At 50.9% G+C, this 17,873-nt stretch overlaps 6 protein-coding genes across 6 annotated transcripts; 2 read left to right on the top strand and 4 right to left on the bottom strand.

The window, feature by feature from the left end:
* Positions 1–523: 523 nt before the first annotated feature.
* hemA (5-aminolevulinic acid synthase HemA) lies at positions 524–2,543 on the top strand (the record flags this gene model as incomplete). The annotated part of the gene is made up of 2 exons (XM_041683460.1): positions 524–869; positions 940–2,543. The coding sequence occupies 2 exons, from the start codon at positions 524–526 to the stop codon at positions 2,541–2,543; spliced, it is 1,950 nt and encodes a 649-aa protein (XP_041547718.1).
* A 1,631-nt stretch (positions 2,544–4,174) lies between these two features.
* Positions 4,175–5,807, bottom strand: RPA49 (DNA-directed RNA polymerase I subunit RPA49; the record flags this gene model as incomplete). Its single annotated transcript, XM_041683461.1, has 3 exons — positions 4,175–5,176; positions 5,241–5,572; positions 5,660–5,807. 3 exons carry the CDS (start codon positions 5,805–5,807, stop codon positions 4,175–4,177), a joined length of 1,482 nt encoding a protein of 493 aa, XP_041547719.1.
* Positions 5,808–7,321: 1,514 nt separating this feature from the next.
* On the bottom strand, positions 7,322–9,159 carry AKAW2_70836A (putative MFS transporter; the record flags this gene model as incomplete). The annotated part of the gene is made up of 9 exons (XM_041683462.1): positions 7,322–7,566; positions 7,628–7,945; positions 7,996–8,043; positions 8,107–8,160; positions 8,223–8,579; positions 8,635–8,664; positions 8,712–8,804; positions 8,867–9,027; positions 9,092–9,159. 9 exons carry the CDS (start codon positions 9,157–9,159, stop codon positions 7,322–7,324), a joined length of 1,374 nt encoding a protein of 457 aa, XP_041547720.1.
* Positions 9,160–10,912: 1,753 nt separating this feature from the next.
* PEX3 (peroxisomal biogenesis factor 3) lies at positions 10,913–12,725 on the bottom strand (the record flags this gene model as incomplete). The annotated part of the gene is made up of 4 exons (XM_041683463.1): positions 10,913–11,606; positions 11,666–12,062; positions 12,119–12,471; positions 12,568–12,725. 4 exons carry the CDS (start codon positions 12,723–12,725, stop codon positions 10,913–10,915), a joined length of 1,602 nt encoding a protein of 533 aa, XP_041547721.1.
* Positions 12,726–13,771: 1,046 nt separating this feature from the next.
* AKAW2_70838S (autophagy-related protein 101) lies at positions 13,772–14,556 on the top strand (the record flags this gene model as incomplete). Its single annotated transcript, XM_041683464.1, has 3 exons — positions 13,772–13,850; positions 13,934–14,275; positions 14,369–14,556. The coding sequence occupies 3 exons, from the start codon at positions 13,772–13,774 to the stop codon at positions 14,554–14,556; spliced, it is 609 nt and encodes a 202-aa protein (XP_041547722.1).
* Positions 14,557–15,594: 1,038 nt separating this feature from the next.
* yop1 (putative membrane biogenesis protein (Yop1)) lies at positions 15,595–16,721 on the bottom strand (the record flags this gene model as incomplete). Its single annotated transcript, XM_041683465.1, has 6 exons — positions 15,595–15,712; positions 15,775–15,832; positions 15,907–15,970; positions 16,102–16,110; positions 16,186–16,392; positions 16,668–16,721. The coding sequence occupies 6 exons, from the start codon at positions 16,719–16,721 to the stop codon at positions 15,595–15,597; spliced, it is 510 nt and encodes a 169-aa protein (XP_041547723.1).
* Between the last annotated feature and the right edge of the window lie 1,152 nt (positions 16,722–17,873).

Genomic DNA, 17,873 nt, shown 5'->3' on the forward strand with positions numbered 1-17,873 from the left:
CATACGCCAACGAGCATATCCGCATCCTAACATGCAGTGGATAATGCAGAAGACAATGCAGTAAGAGACAAATGTATACTTCAAGGAGTAACACCCCGATTACCTGTCCGATCCCAGGGTTTCACCAACTTCCCTGCCGAGCAAAGACCGGGTGGCCTGATGTGCGCCGTGAGTGGCCCGTTCGTCTTACTCAGCAAGCTGTCTCCCATGCCGGCCTGCCGAGCAGCCAATCAGCGGCGTCTCGATCGTCAGCCTCGGCGAGTCATACCTAAAATTACATTCATTACCGGTCATGGAATCCCGTAATCGGGAGGCCAGTAATTTTTCCCCTCCCAAATCTTGAAAGTTCCAGATATCCTGTCTTATTCTTCTTCCTTTTCCCCTTCTTCTCCTCTTCACTACCCTCTTCTTCTTCTCCCCATTCCTCCACATCCACTGCTCCCTGATCGTCAATTAGGGGCTATCTCATCCCTTCGGCTTGCACTCTCCATCTCGAATTGTCTGCCCGCTCATTCGAGTCTCCATGGAGTCGCTTCTCCAGCAGTCCCGGGCCATGTGCCCGTTCCTCAAGCGCACCTCCCCGACCACTTTGCGCTCACTGTCTACCGCGACCCGCCCCAGCATCAGCCCTGGCGGAGGCACCATGTCCAACCTCCAGGTCCTGGCTCGTCGCTGCCCCGTGATGAGCAAGGCACTGGCGGTGCAGAGTGCTCGCCTGGCTCACACCAAGCGGTTCACCTCTTATACTGCCGGTGTGGCGGGCCTGAACCCCAAGCAGTTCCGGCCCACTGTCGGCAAGAGAGCGTTGCATTCGACCGCTGGCAATGGCGCTGATGTGACCCCGAATGTCTACAAGGAGTCACAGAGAGGTTAGTATTTTTCCATTTTTCCTTTCCTACAGCCTCAACACCAACATATATGCTAACGGCATTGTCTTAGCTCACCCCGGTCTTTCCGGCGTCACCAAGCAGCAGTTCGAACCGTCCGCCGCTACCGTGCCCGGCCCTCGTCCCCATGCCCCCAACGCCACGCCCTTCAACTACAATGCCTTCTATCAGGGCGAGCTTGAGAAGAAACACAAGGACAAATCGTACCGCTACTTCAACAACATCAATCGCCTGGCCAAGGAGTTCCCCCGTGCCCACACCGCTTCTCCTGAAGAGAGGGTGACCGTGTGGTGCTCCAACGACTACCTCGGTATGGGTCGTAACCCCGAGGTGCTGAAATCTATGCACCAGACCCTGGACAACTATGGAGCTGGTGCCGGAGGTACTCGCAACATCTCCGGTCACAACCAGCATGCCGTCGCTCTCGAAGGCACTTTGGCCAAGCTTCACAACAAAGAGGCTGCGCTGGTCTTCAGCTCCTGCTTTGTGGCCAACGATGCGACTCTGGCGACTCTGGGCAGTAAGATGCCCGACTGTGTCATTTTGTCCGACAGCCTCAACCACGCCTCCATGATCCAGGGTATCCGTCACTCTGGAGCCAAGAAGATGGTTTTCAAGCACAACGACCTGGTCGATCTGGAAACCAAACTAGCATCTCTTCCTTTGAACGTCCCCAAGATTATCGCTTTCGAATCCGTCTACAGTATGTGCGGTTCCATTGCCCCGATCGAACAGATCTGTGATCTGGCCGACAAGTACGGTGCCATCACCTTCCTTGACGAAGTTCATGCCGTGGGTATGTACGGACCTCACGGTGCGGGTGTGGCTGAGCACCTCGACTACGACATCTACGCTTCTCAGGATACGGCCAACCCTCGTGATACCAAGGGAACCGTCATGGACCGTATCGACATCATCACCGGTACCCTCGGCAAGGCGTATGGTTGCGTTGGTGGCTACATTGCCGGATCAGCGGCCATGGTGGACACCATCCGCTCTCTCGCCCCCGGCTTCATCTTCACAACCTCTCTGCCCCCGGCTACCATGGCTGGAGCGGACACCGCCATTAAATACCAGGCGCAGCACCAGCGCGACCGCGTCCTGCAGCAGTTGCACACCCGCGCCGTCAAGGAATCACTCAAGGAGCTGGACATCCCGGTGATTCCCAACCCATCCCACATCATCCCTCTCCTCGTTGGTGATGCCGAGGTGGCCAAGCAGGCCTCGGACAAGCTGCTCGAGGAGCACGGCATCTACGTGCAGGCCATCAACTACCCCACCGTGCCTCGCGGCGAGGAGCGTCTCCGCATCACCCCCACCCCCGGCCACGTCAAGGAGCACCGGGACCATCTGGTGCAGGCTCTGCAGACCGTCTGGAACGACCTGGGCATCAAGCGCGCCAGTGACTGGGAGGCCCAGGGTGGCTTCGTCGGCGTGGGCGTCGAGGGTGCCGAGGCCGCCAACCAGCCCATCTGGGAAGACGCGCAGCTGGGCCTGCAGCCTAGTGAGACCGTCGAAGCTGCCGTGACGCGGGAGTTCCAGACTGCCGCTGCCGAGGCGCTGTCCCAGGCCGCTTCCCGCATGCAGACCGCCACTCCGGTGCGCCCTGCCGCTGCCACCGCTGCCTCGATCCCCGTGGGAGTGGCTGCCGCTTAAGCCTATCCGGTTTAGGCTATTAAGGTGGTGGTCGGGATGTTACCACATCCAGCACAGTTGATCGTTATTACTACTATTCTCCCTCTGCTGGCGGATTAAACCCCAGCATGATCATATGACCAGACTCTGGACATTTGCCTACTATAATATGAAATATGAAGGTGGATAAAGACATATGGAACCGGCCTGTCGTTACCGATGATTTTGGGTTCTAGATCGAATGATCATGTCTATTCCTCATTACGCTGCAATAATCTTCCTGGTATATCGTAGTGTAGTATGTATTATGCCTTCTCCCATTGTAGACAACTATACCGAAGGTGAAGTGAAAGAGCTTGTTCCATGTCAGAGCCGTTACTGTACCTACTATTTACTAACCAGCACGGCCCTCGATATCATACTGTCTTCCTGTACACAATGTAACTTCCAAGACTTGGCCAGCTTCAATGGTAGTATAGAGCTTTCTGTAAAAGCCTTACTGATGGCCAATATTATAAGAAAATATGCATCTCTTTGGTTTACTCATTAAGACTATTATTAATTGCTGCATACAGTCTCCCCATACAAATAGTATATACCTGGTGGAATTTGGCCAGCTTGAAGAATGATCATATCATAATGGAGTTCCTGTAAAAGCCCTCCCTACAACTGACCGACCAGCTTCATGGGAAGATGGAGATTCGAATGAAGCTACCCCCAAATGACTTAATATGGGTTGGCGTTCATGTCATCATCATCATCATCATACTCGATGATATCATATCCACTTCAGCAGACGTATAGTATACGTACCACATGACTTCATTTAACAACAGGTTTTTTACTTGGATATTACTGAATAGTTAATATTTAAATGAAGAGAAAGATTGGGTTATTGGGTAGATGACTTTCTAATAGTAGTATCACAGGTATATTATTGATTACTATTACTACTTACTACTTACTACTACTAAGTAGTGAGGTAGTAGTAGGAGAATCATCTAGTAGTATGTTACGGTTAGTTAGTAGAAGTAGGTGCATAAATCAGTAATGTATGAAGACAAAGGGAAGGAAAAAAGAACTTATAAAAAGTGCAATGGACCGTGGATGCATAATGGTCGTAAGTTGAGTGGCTTTGTAGTGTAGATGAAATATTTATACACAATGAATTCAGTCGAAATATAGGTGTTAAGTAGTCTTCAATTTCATCGCTATCTTTTTTAAGCTATTATGGCTTTTACTTGGGTGGATTGAGTTGGTTGGCAGTCCTGTATCCTTGCTAGATATACTTGGTGATTGAGAAGCGAAGGGTGATTTATATACTAGTATACCAGTACGTACCTACCATATTATGTTGGGCCGGAACTCTGGTATATTTATCAATTTATACTGCACAATTGATATCCAGGACACCAGATGTACGCCGAGTAGGTTAGTAGTAGCACTATCTACCAGGAGACAACGAGGTGAAATCATGCATGATCTACGAGTGAACTACATTAAACTACATTAACTACTGCAAATTCTTGAACACATCAAAGTGGTTCAGCTGAAGAAAGTAGAAAATCGACGTTCTTTTGCCAATCCATCCATACATACAGAGAAATAATGCTAACTTACAATCAAACAAACCTTTTCCCCCATCAAACCCACTACCTCCGTCCACCGCCACGACTAACCTTCGGGAACTCAACGGGAATCTTCAACCTAGCAACCCGTCTAGCCGCAGCCTCAGCCTTACCACCCTTAATACCCCATTTAGCAAACTCCGACTCGCGGGGCTTGTCGACGCGGCAACCCAACTCGCGGAAATACTGCGTGATAGCCACGTTATCGAGGCGCAGATCATCACGGAGATCCGAGGGATCGGTAGCCAGCTCGTTGGGGGCGTTTCCGCCGGCGGAGCTGTTACCACCGTCCTTGGAAGGTTGGGGCGGGATGTGCAGCGAGAGGGCGCAGATGGTCGTGTGGAGGAAGGTGATGTCGTTCTTGGAGAGGGAAGCACCCTGGGGCGCGAATTTGCGGCGCACGGCGTCGATGACCGGGTCCGCGATCTGGTCGCCGCTGGCGGAGTTCTCGCTGATTGTTCCACCGGAGAGGATGCGGCGGAGGTCTTCGCGGGGAGGGAGACGCTTGCTGCCGGGGCCGGCGGACTTGTCGCGGCCGGGACGGAGACCGCGGGCAAATTCCAGGAGGAGGAGAATGAAGCGGAGGATCTGGAGGTGGGTGGTGTTGCCGGAAAGGGCGACGGCTTCGACGCGGCGGGAGACGTACCGCGAGGTGGTGTTGACGGCGGCGCCGGAGTTAACGCTGTCTTGCCATTCTTTGACGTTGGGGAGTTGGCGCAGGGTGGCCAAGCCGTTGGGGACGAGGACATCAAGCGGGTAGACTTCCGACGGGTGTGCAGCGTCCAGGTTGGCCTGGGGCAGAGGCTTCGCGGCTTGAACCTGCGCTTGCAGGGCGGCGGTCTTGGAGGCGATATCTGTGGCTGCGTCGGCGGGCATGGCGCCCAGGATGGCAGTTTCGGCGGCGGAGGCAGCGCCCGAGGGCACGTTGGAGAGCTGAGCGTTTTCGGCAAGCGATTGAGCGGCCTTGCGAGATTGTTTGGTACCGAAGGTGTTGGTGAGTTCTGTTCTTTGAGCGCGCATGGTTTTCTAGTGGGGGTGGGAGGGTCAGCCAATGTCCGGTGAAGATCATGGAGGACAGGATTGAGCGAACCATTTCTTCCTCTTCACTCTCCTCCTCTGACTCTTCGTCAATCGCTCTCATCTTGCGGACGGCGCCACGCAGGGTCATCTTCCGCACTTCAATGAACTGCCAGGTTTTGTTCTCCGGGTCCACGACCGCGACATAGTGCTTGAGCTGGGAGTCGGCATCTTCCTCGGCCTCGCGACCCACAAAGTCCAGCTTGGGGTGCTCGGAGGACTGAAGCAGCAATTCGGACGAGACGATGCCCTTGTTCCGTGACGACGAGGAGGAGGTTTTGCTGCGGGTCTTGAGGTATGGGTTGAGGCGGAGATTGCGCGGAGCATTAAGACCGGGAGTAGTGACTGAAGTGCATTATATTAGATTATTCCCATACCATATGACCGTACCATGAGGACAGTGAGGCAATGTGTAGAAAAGGTGCAGCATACTGATCACCGGAGCTAGTTCGCTATCATCCTCCACGACGCTGGAGGCGAGCGGAGGCAGATCTTGCAGCTCGAGCGCGGGCTTCTTGCTAGGCCTTTCATGGCGATCGGAGGCGCGCTTGCGCTTCTTTTCGAACTTATCGGACGGCATTATGTCTGGATAAGGAATTGAAGGAAAATGCGACGCCGCGGAGAGAGAATTGACTGGTAGGGAGATTATCGGGCAGGTGGAGGGAAAATTCCACGAAAAAAAGTTGAAGGCGGTCAGGCGGGCTGTGAGCGGAAGGCGGAGAAGACTCCAGGCGGGCAGGTAGCCTTCATGCGCACACAATCTTCTTAGTTCAATATGGCCCTATCATTATAGTCCGATTGATAAGTTGGATATCGTGATTTTATTTTTCTACAAGATCATGCTACAGTAGTTTTTATGATTTACAAGGAACATCATGTGCGTCGTAAACTTTTTGGTATTTGGAATAAATTCTCATGACCTCTCCATGGCCCGGAATTCCATCGGATTTCCCCAATAGAACCCAGGACACGAGAAATTGACCAGTCCCCACGCAAAGCTCATCGGCAATGGCAAAGAGTAAGATAGTACAGGAATACAGAAAGACCATTCGACTCTTCCACCATGCCTTCCAACCCCACCAAACACATTCGTACCTCCGAAGGAAAAGATGCGGCACTCGCACCCCCACTGTCTGGATCAAAAGGAAATCAAGAGAAGATCGAAAACGTTATAACGAGCCCGAGGGATTGGATGTGTAGATGAACGGCGGGCTCCGAAGTCGATTGCACCGAGAATGTTGTGGCAGACCAGACAGGCCTCGATTGAGATACCGAACCACGTAACGATCATAACTGGAATCATCATCGTGACGTCGTCGCAATTGTCATGTTTAGCGTTCAAACTGAGCGTTCACATGAAGAGCTGAGATGGAGTGGGCGAGTAATTTATTTGCTGCAGAATTGGTTAGTTTAATGCCGGTTGATTTGATTTGCTGATTGCTTTGGATAGCACTCACGATCTAGCTCTCATCTTTCTTCTCTTGCGCTTGAGGCGACGGACGCGCTTCTTTCTCCACTTGGCTCTCATCTTCGAAGAGAATTCGAAACTGATACAAGTCAGTCAGTCACTGTTGGCCCAGCTGGACGACAAAGCGCTGCAACCAGTGCAGGCTGGGAGGGGGTACTCACACTTCTGCGAGGATGAAGAGATGGTTGCAAGAATGATGGAGAGCGGCCGCGGTTGAGCTTCTTGTGTGCGCCGTGGCTGACTCAGCATGCAATGCCGCTAAGGGCTCGCTAGTGTTGCGCTGGCGCTGATTGGCTCGCTGATTGTCATCCACTGCTTTACCGAGACAGGCATTACCGCTTTAGGCCTTGCCCGTGACATCAACCCTCCCGGTGCGTGTACCTTCAGTACCGTGGCATGCGGTGGGAACCCATTACCATTGAGAAAAAAACACTCAGTTGTTATGATGCGTTCAATGGCATTTAGATTCCATAATCTCGTTTCACCTGTTCGTGTGTCTTATCAAGGACAGCCCTAGCTAGCCCTATCTACTACGGTATAACTATGAATAACATCGTGCTCTATGTAGAATGTAGATGTCCGCCAGAATTAAAGAGAGGATCCTCAAGCTGCATGGGAAAAAGTTCTTAATAGCCGTAGCGGTAGGTCACCGCCAGATCTCCCTGGACCTCTTCTTCATCTTCTCGCAGCTCCGCGGGGGCGCCGTTGGCCATGACCCGGTCTCGTCGCTTGTTCTCCGCCCAGAGAGCCACAAAGTATCCAATGCAGCAGGCTGCGGAGAAGCAGATGAAGGACAGACTGATAATATAACCATTCCGATACTCAGGCGCATCTTTGGCTAGGAATGCATATGTGGAGATGATACCTCCCGCTGGTAGATAACCCATGTCAGCAGCGTCATCTATTTATGCTTTTGTGTCGACGTCACTTACTGTTCCCGAACCCAACCTGCCATGCCGTGCCCACGCTGCGCCTGCGATGACCCCCTAGATTCATAGCAAACCAACATACAATAACCGGCATCGCACTATAGCAGCCACAGGTCACCATGAAGAGCGCGCCGTATTGGACGTGTCGATGAGCCTTTCCGTGTACATTCAATAGTATTCCAAATCCAGCCATAGCAATTGCTGTAGGAATCAAAGTGAAAGCCAACCGGTGTCTGGTTAGATCCGAAAACGTTGCAATTATCATTGAGAATGCAAACGCGGCTGCCCATGGTGGAATCGAGTACAGTTGGGTTTGGATGGCTGGTACAAAAGCTCAGTATACAGCGCATTCAGTGGTGACATATACATACTTCCGTAGCCATAGGTCTTGATAATAGTTGGGGCGAAAAAAGCATATCCTGAGCTTGTTAACATATACTACTTCCCGAATACTCACGGATTAAGATGGAAACCAAGCTTACCATATGCTGTGACAACCTGCCCAAAGTACATAAACCCGCCAAGGAAGATCTTGTCTATATTCCAGTCAGCATATGCAGGAATGTGGTCGCGCCCTCTGGTCTTCGCATATACTTACAGTCCTTGAACACAGCCAACACATCGCGCCAACCCATACGAGCATTATGCCCAGCTTTCCCTGCATCACGGGCCAGCTTAGCCCGGATGTACGTTCGCTCTTCCTCATTAAGCCACTTGACATCCTCTGGGAACCCCGGGATGATAAAGAACCAGACAATGGCAACCACGCAGGTGATAACTCCCTCGATGATGAAAACCCACCGCCAGCCCCCGTAGCCTCGGAGTCCGGCCATCTTCCCTAGACCGCTGGCAAGTAGGCCGCCGAAGGCGCCCGCCAATGTGGTCGAGCTGAAGAAGAAACTAAAGCGCTTCTGTGCCTCACTGCGCTTATACCACATGCCCAATAGATAGAAGCCTTGGAGGCACTCTGTTAGCGAAAGGTCCGTAGAGCTGGAAAAGAGACCACCTACATCCAGGGAACATGCCCGTTTCAAACATTCCTGTGTCAATATTAGCTATGTGTCGGAGAATTTGATTGCCTTCATACCCAGGAACCAGCGTGTAGTCATCAGTCCACCCCAGTTCGAGACTAAACCCTGACATATCATGACAAGGCCGAACCCGAACATACAAAAAGACACTGTCATCATCAGCAATCCATCAAGGGGTGTATAAGGGTGCTCATGGACATTGGATGCGTACACCATACATGAGGTTTCAACTTCTTCAGCAAGATATTGGATGGAATTTCGAATATAACGTAGGGCACAAAGAAAATAGTGAGCGCGGTATTGTACTTCGTCCCCGTAGCGATGTTGAGGTCCGTTTCGAGCCCGAGTACGGCCGCATTGCTGATGTTGACACTATACCAGGCACAAACTGTTATGAAAATTATATCCTATTACCGAGGCAGCAGGAGGCACATACCGATCCAGGAAAGCAAGCAGATACAGGACGCAGAGACACGGGACGATGTGCCGGTCAATCTTGGCCATGAGCCTGCGCTCCGTGGTTGTGGTGAGAGGAGGAAGATCTGATGTGAGCGCTTCAATGTGGCCCTCGGGTTTCAATCCGGGTTCGGGCTGAGGAGAGCGATCTATTGACTCTGTTTACGCAGCCTGAAGGTTACTATTGTCTTCGTGAGACCTCGATTCATATGAACTGTACCTTCGGATGACCCCATTGTGACTGGTGGGCGGAAATATGGATACTGTTGTATGCTTCTGTGTCTCTGCGCTAGATTGCGACACGATGGATAGAAATGTTGTGACCGAATTACTCCAGTTGACAAGGGTGTACTCTCGACAGATATAAAATGCAATAACAATAATCGAGAAGCAAGGAATGTATGTCACGGAGAGCGCGTAAACAGACAAGATAAGGTGCAGAGACACTATTTCAAGAAGAGGACCACGACAATTGGCCACGCAGAGGGGAGCAGCAGGAAGAAGAAGAAAAGGACACCGCACAAGAGGGGCAAGCAGGGGTGTCAGACAAGATTGATAGTGAATTCGGACTGCTTTGATGGCGGCTGACGCACCATCCAAGCTAACCAATCGCCTATACAGGCCGATCTGATGAACACGGCAGTGGAGGAGGACCAATTAACTCATTGACTCGGGAGGCCTTACATTAGCGAGGGAATGAGACGGGTCGGATACATCCTACCCATTTCGGCCTAATCCGCAGGTCAGATAGCCTGACAGGCTGGGCATTGCTTAGCATGATTGTCCGATCCATGGTGCCTCCCGACTATGCCACTCGTAGGTTTCATCCGGCTGTCCTATCTGTATAGTCTGAGGCCATGATGATGGCTTTATCTGGGTTGGAACCAAAGATGATACCAGTCTGGGCGGATGTAACATGCCGAGGGGGAGAAAGTTTAGGAGGAATGGAGGAGAACATGCCGGCTGTAAGCTCCATCCAGTCTGCACTTTCCCTGTCCGGGAAACACAGACCTAGTCTAGAAGGAGTAGAGAGTAAGCATCCAGCCATGGCCAACTAACTCAAGTGGACTCCAGTTGAAGATTAGTAGTAGATAGTAGCCGTGCCAAACCCACCTTTTTTTCCCCGCAGATCCCTTCCTTCGCTAAGCTTATCTACCCCACAATCGGCAGTTCTCGAGCAGTTCGTACCCTAAGCTTCAGGCATCATAGAATGGAGAGTTATAGACATCGCAACGACAACAAAGTATCTACGCGCTGTCGAAATTTCCTGCTTTCCAGGTCACTACAAAATGCATAACTTGCAACATAAAGCCAAATGCACAATGTAGGTCCAATGAGAGAGCAACGAGTTCTGGACCGGGTGGCACAGATGTCGTATCCAGTCATACAACCTGCATAAGTGCGCAAATAGAAGTCTCCGAAGCTGCTCGGGACAAGAGTGTCATGTCTCATCATTTGGGTCCATGCGTGGCACTGGCCGGCCACGTGCTGCCCTTCGTTCGTCCCACGTCCCCCCAACATCCTGAGGATCATTGAGAGGACGTGTACGATGATACTTTCAACTTTCAATCTAGCAATTTGCCCGTCCTTCCGGTAATGGTTCTAGAACACCCATAACCCATATAAGCTAGCTTGTCATAAATAATAAATACTCGCCACCACGAGCTATCATACAATCGTACCATCTCTCTCCCAGTCCGCGCCGAGATGAGACGCCGGATAGATTTAAGGACCCTTGATGCCACAGATATTCCCGAAATTCCCCACAACTTCTCTAAAAAGCCCGCACACGGCCACACGGTCAATTGCTCGACGGTTGATCATCCACAGCCTTTCCCCACGCCTTCTCGAATGCCGAGTCATCGTCCACTGCTACGACGGATGCTCCTGGGGTGGGTCCTTCTTCGTTGACATCCTCCTTCTCAATCATCTCTAGGGCAGGTGATGTAGGAACATCAAAGCCCGCCTCTACTCCCGATGGCTGCGTCCTTGAATCGGTCCCGAGCAGCTCCGAGTCAAAGTTAGAGCTGTAGATAACAGCCGCAAAGGCCTCTAGCTCTCGTACCCCCTGTTCAATGGAGGTCAGATACAGGTTTGGGGGAGCTGTTCCATTTCCAATCACATGGGCTTGCCGAGCCAGAACGGCCAGCACATTTGCCAGCTTCGTTTTCGTGTCGGAGCCGTCAGCCGCGGGGACGACCGTGGCGACCGAGTCGAAGGACTGAGGAACAGATGTGGGCACCTGCGTGGATGATTTGAACGCATCGGCCTTGCATTGGTCAATTAGAGTTTGAAAGCATTCGTTGTTGAGGAGTAACATAACACGAATGAAAGTCGGAGAGTCGATCAGATCGGCCGTCTCGTCCAGGAGATGGCGCAGCGACGCTGTTGTCTGAGGTGTCGCGGGTTCCGTTACTCCAAGAACCCCGGACTCCTGCAACAGATAGTCCTCCTCTTCTCGCGAGGGGAGCACATAAGATAACCACTTCCGATGTCTGTTGAAAGAATAACGGGTCAGCATCCGGCCAGTGAGACTTGCTCATAGAAAACGTACTTCCGGTCCTCCTCGGTCTTGCCCTCTATCTTCCCACGGACTTGCAGGATCAATTCCGACAGCTTGCTCAGCGAGATGTCCTCCCGGGGATTCAAAGGTCCAAACACCTCCGTCACGGCGGCCTGCACCTCATCCATCAACTGCTTCCAGCCTCGGTGAAGCAGCCACCAACTGAAGGCAAGGTATCTCCGATTCGTCTCAAAGTCATGTCCAAGTGTTTGCGTGAGGTCGTCATCATCGTGGTCCTCAAGTCGAATAGTTGAACCATCCGCAGGGGGTGTGGCCATGGAGATTACGCTGGAGAGGTAGTTGCGTCGGCCGAGCAGGTTAAGTTGAATTCGAGTGAAGATGGTCAGCAAGGTCAGGGTATAGATGAGCGTAAACGACCTAGTGATAGCTATGATGGTTTGTTAGACTCCTTGGTTCCTGTAAAGAGACGACGATGATACTCACAGGTTATCTTGACCTCGTTCCACAGCTGGGTCTTGTTTCGCTTCGGACGTGGTGAGCCGCCCCCCTCGATGGTCGACTCCCCTAATTGACTCGTACGGACAAATCCATCGCTTTGGAAGCTAGACAAGCTACGCCGATCATCATCCGTTATACTGGGGCCCACCGAGCTTAGATCCGAGCCTGTTCCTTCGCCAGCGTTAAGACGAGCCAGTCGTTCTGCACGCTTCTTCTGGAGCTCCTTGGTCAGTTCTTCCACAGGAAGTGCCTCGAGAATATCCTCCGCCGCCGTCGGTAGTAGGGCCAGCACTGTATAGGTACAGTCGGTCTGGTTTTGTTCGAAGCGTCGCCGCAAGCTGGACAAGAGGCAATAGCCGTCAGTTACCGTTTTCGAGCACGCGAGCAGGTCACATCGATGAGATAAGAGGAGGTAAGGGAGGCTCATCACTTACTTCTCCCGAGCAATGCGGTCACTACTCATGCGCTCGCGCGCCTCTGAGATCTTGGACAGCAGGTACTGGCCTGCGAGATAGCCCGCTCCGATCACGCCAGCTCCGATCGCAAGGCCCTTGCGATTGCGCCGGAACCAGCGCTTAGTGGCACTGATCATTATGGAGCAAAGAGGATCGGGAACAGTTTCTCAAATATATGGAGCAGTACAGTTCATCGTATGAAGTGAAATAAAAAGGAAGAAAAGGAATAATGGAGGTTGGGAATCACAAGGAAAGCCGAAGAGACGGCGTGAGTGATGGGAGAGCGACGGGAAGCACGGTCGGGGATCGAGGGTCCCTGAAGCGGCCTCGGCTAAAGAGCAGCCAGCAACACGTATGATCGTCACCAGCGGGTCAGTCAGGCTATGGCGGATGCGAGGATATATGGTGGTCTGTAGATGAGTAGTAACCAGAAAGGAACGAGTGTGAGCTAGTTGTTGGGGAAGGCCAAAAGGCAATAGTTTGTGCCACTTCATCCCCGCAGTTAGTTGCATCATCGTTATAAGTCACGGTGTTTCTGCTCTTTTCATTTGCATCTCGGCCTGATTCTGTCCGACCATGAATGCGAACCAACCTTAGGCAGCCAGGCCAGTGCTGGCCAGGTACCGCCAATACCAGACGATACGGGTGCGGATGCCCCCTATCAGGGCTGATAAGGGATAAGGAGAACAGCCATCATACCGTCACAGGCGAGGGGCACCCCATCATTACATACACGCCATGACTCCCCATTATTCTTCCCTTCATCAACATCATCATCTCTATCTTTCTTTCTTTCTTTATCTTCTCTCTCTTTCTCCTCCATATATAGCGCCCCCCCTCTCACATTCACAATCATAAAATACACATGGATTGTATCCCCAGCAGATCATGCCTCCCCCATAACCCGTTCTCCATGTCAACCTCTCCACACCGGTCCTAGTCAATCAATCCCGCTCTGTCCCCCTCCCCCGAACGCCAGCGTCATCGTCATCACCGGTTCCCACCCCTTCAACCCCAGACTTGATCTGTTCCATCCTTCGACTAAACACGTCGGGAACCTCTTCCCCGCTGGGCAACTCAGCTCCCCACTTAACTGGACAGTGATTTGTTGCCTGTCGATCGCTGAGTTCACTTAATTTCTCTACACATACACAGGGTGGCACCGGTCGCTATCCCCGTCGAGATGGAGCCCCGCAAAACGCCCCCGGAGTACTTTCTGGAGATCTTCGCAGATACAACCAACGTCCGCGACGTGTTAAAAGGTGAATCAGTTATTCTCTCCACTGAACCTTTCCCTGTACAACTACACAGCCTAAATACTAACATACTCTCTCTCCACAACCAGGTATCCTCAACACCATCTTCTTCCACCGGTACTTCCCCTCCATCCGCCCCATCACCTTCGACGTCCTCGACTTCACCCTCCCCGCCATCAACGACGTAGACCTCGAAACCCTCATCGACTCTCGCGTGAGTTCCCTCGTCCGCCAGCACTCCTCAGCAGCCAGCGCCCCCGATGGCGGCGGTGGCGGGGGTGTCCGGGCCCGAATGGCCGTGGAATTCTACGAAAAGCGACGCCGACGACCGGGAATCTGGTTTGGCGGACTATCAGGGAAGGGCGAGGAAGAAGTATGCTGGGAAGTGTGGAATTTGGATGTGACGATAGCCACTCCTCGAACAGAGTCTGGTATGAACGCAACCCAAACCCCCACACTCAACACCCATCCGCCAAGCTATTACCTCTCTTCCTCCTGTACTGACATGTAATTGCCGGGTCTAGAACGCGCCAAAGTGCGCAAAGCCATGGAGAATATGCTACAGAAAGCCGTCCTGAAGATTTTAGCCGTGGTTAGCCGCGATAAGGAGCACATTCCCCCGATTACTACGAGTGATTCGAATCCGTTTCCTTATCGCGTGGTTCTGAACCCCAGATCGGATGGTTGGCAGAATCGCTTCGGGTTATACTGATGTAGCCTACCTACCTACCTACCTCCTACCCCCTCTACTACTTCTTTCCTCCCAATCACACACTCTCTCACATACACAAAAGATGTGCCCAGGCTACGGTTACCTGGACTCGAATATTGCTATGACATACATGAAAAACGATACGCAGGGCAGGCCTGGCGCGGCAGGGCGCACATCTGGGTTTCGTATGGAATGCTACCTATGTGCTTTGCCCAGGAGTAGCCCGCCGCCACCACCACCCTGGTCTATTGATTTCCATTCCGGCGTCGGTGGCGTCCATAATCACATCAACCAGCTTTGATTCTCTTGCAAGTGTATTCTACCCGCTTTCTTTGTCCTTTTCAACATGACGTCCCTCTCCTTCAGGTTTCGATCCAGAGGATGAAATGTTTCTTATACCCCCTCATATCCATCACTTACATTTCCCGGTTCACTTCGACAGAGAAGAGAAAAGAAGAGAAGAGACAAGGAAAGGATTGAATGAATGAATGATGACCAGGAGGATCAAGTCAAGTCAAATCAAGTCATTGACAATTGCTCAATTTTACCAAGAAACGGAGGCATAATGCATCAAAGTATAGCTATAATAATAATAATACCACACAGCTATGGGGGTGGGAGAGAGAGCACGGTGGTGTCCTCTCCCTTTCCAAACCAACCAATCAACGCAAAAAGATTCAACACGCAATTCTACTTAGATTCAAGTCATGGCAATGAAAAAGGAACAGCATGAGAAAAGCAACCACACACACACAGACACAAGGATAGCCCGATTCTCGCCTGACAAGGCTCAAAGTATCGTATCGTATCAATCAATCAATCAATCCATCCATCAATCACACCGCTTCATCCAGTTACATCGAATATTTTTCCAAACATATCGGCATTGCAAGATTATCCCGGAAGGAAGTCTTTCGTATTGCCTTTGTTTTGCAAAATTTCCCCAAAAAAAACATAAACCGAGACACAATCGACTGACTCTGGGAATTGATCGAGATCAAACCCAGAGATTCACCCCGGACTTCACGGTTTAGCTATTTACTGGTCCTTGGCGGCAGCCTCGGCCTGAGCGCGGAGGTTGGCCGAGGTGGAACCGCCCTGGAAGAAGCGGCCGAGCACGGGCTGGATGAAGGAGTGGAAGACAATTTGAGCACCGCTGGAGAAGAGGGTTAGTTGGGTTCTTGGTAATTGCGTGACTGCGGGAGGTGGATAGCTTACTTGGTCTGGGGGAGAGACATCCAGAGGACAAGGGCGAACTTGAAGATGTAGTAGAAGGCTGTATTGAAGAGTCGCGATCAGTTCACGAACGTTCCACTGCCACAAATCACATCAACCATTGCGACTACTTACGGAACCAGTAAGGAGCAGAGATGGCGCTCTCAATGACGGTGAAGAAAGCGTAAACAACCCAGTACTAGAAGAATCACATGCCAATCAGTATAACCGCTAGCTGACGAATGCACCTTGTCACGTGCAGAAAGATAACCTAGGCGTATGAAACACCCGAGTTATGTCGAGATAACGGAGGGATCACGAGTAACATACCGTCAACCACTAAACGCAGAAACACGATCATCAGCACAATTTTTATCTTCAAAAATTAGTAGGGAATAGAAAGATAGAGCATACCTGCGTGTCGTCGGCCTTTCCGGCGGTGAACAGAGCGTTCAGGGAGTAGTATCCAGGGATGAGGAAACCAGCGAGGTTGACGAGGAATTCACCGGCGATGTTGAAGAAGACCAGGAAGAAGTAGATGCCGACGAGGCCAAGGATCACGTAGACCTTGGGGACGGAGGTCTGACGCTCCAAGTTGTTGAGGACAGGGTACTTGGAGAGCTAAAGTGTGAAGAGGAGATGGTTAGTTATAGCTTCGAAACTGGCGGCGGCTGAGAAATATGGGAAGTAGGCAGAAATCGGAGAACAACAACAACACGACTTCATCCCCATCCCCCCAGCTGCGAAGATTCCATTCCGCGACAAATAAACATTGTAAGATATGAAGAGAAAAAGCTGATACAATGCCGACAGGAAGGAACCTCTTCGCAGACCGATTGGGGGGAGTGGACAGGGAGGAATAGGACACAAAACCAGAAAACGCACACACGACTTACCTCCTTGTCGAGCTGGGCAATGGCGTGCTGAGCACGATCCTGGAAAGAGGCCATTTTGGAGGGAAAATGAAGATAGCAGAAGCTGTACTAAGAGAAGAATGAAAGATCTGGCTTCGTAAACTCTTGAGGAAGGGACAGCGAAAGTCGGATTCGGTCGTTATCAGGGCGCGGCAGAGGGAGAAGAGGAGGACGAACGAGCAGGTGAGATTCGAAAGGACGAGCTGGCGGTTACGGAACCGCCAGCCGGGATGACGGTGGGGTCACGTGATGGGCTCATGACGTCGAGGGCTGGCCATTTGATTGTCCCCAGATGACGTTCCAGCAGGGCAATCTGTTGACCGGAATAGTAACTAGCAGATGAGAGTTAATCCTCACAGAGTGGATCAGATGGGGATGTTGGTCGTGTGCTTGATTTCTTATGATTTTACCTCTTGTGCTTACTATACAGGGTATGTATGACTTTCCAGACAATTCGATTGATACACTCGGTATCAGCGATGTACTACTAGTATAGTAGTGTATGTTACGGGGGGTCTCGTCCGGGCCCCGACGGCAGGGCTTTTTTTTTCCCTTTCTGTGCAGCGCTTTTTCTTTTTTTTCTCTCTTCTGCTTTGGGGCTCCACTGGGGCTGGATTTATCCCTCACATTACATAGTGAGTTATTGATTAATATTAGTTATTGGACGACTCTGATATGGCTATACATAGTAGTGATATCTACTGTTTTATTTCCCAACATATGTGTGAGCACACTATCCCGATGTTGAATCATAGTAGAGAAACACTCCAACCACCAAAAAAGTATCTTATAAAGTAGGTAGTGGATAGAGAAGAGAGGACAAAATTTAGGGCCTGCTTGAACCTAACTAACGTAACCGGCAAGCGAGTCGGCCAGGCAAGCCAGTCGGCCACCTGTGTATCCCATACTAATCTAACATTTATCTAACTCTAATATCTCACCCCCCGTAAGTTCAATTATAATAGAATATTAACTGAAGCTATATATATACTTTAAGAAACCAAATATCAAGAATATATAATATAATAGGATTCATGTTATATATAATACAAGTTTAAAATAAATTACCAAAAAAATACAGCGTAATACATTTTACTTGATCAAATATTGATATTTATCTTATGATATTTGTATACTAATCTTAGATATATTCTAGTATGCCAATTTCATTAGATAAATTTGAATCTA

This window comes from Aspergillus luchuensis, chromosome 7 (assembly GCF_016861625.1).
Source record: "Aspergillus luchuensis IFO 4308 DNA, chromosome 7, nearly complete sequence".
NCBI classification, from domain to species: domain Eukaryota; kingdom Fungi; phylum Ascomycota; class Eurotiomycetes; order Eurotiales; family Aspergillaceae; genus Aspergillus; species Aspergillus luchuensis.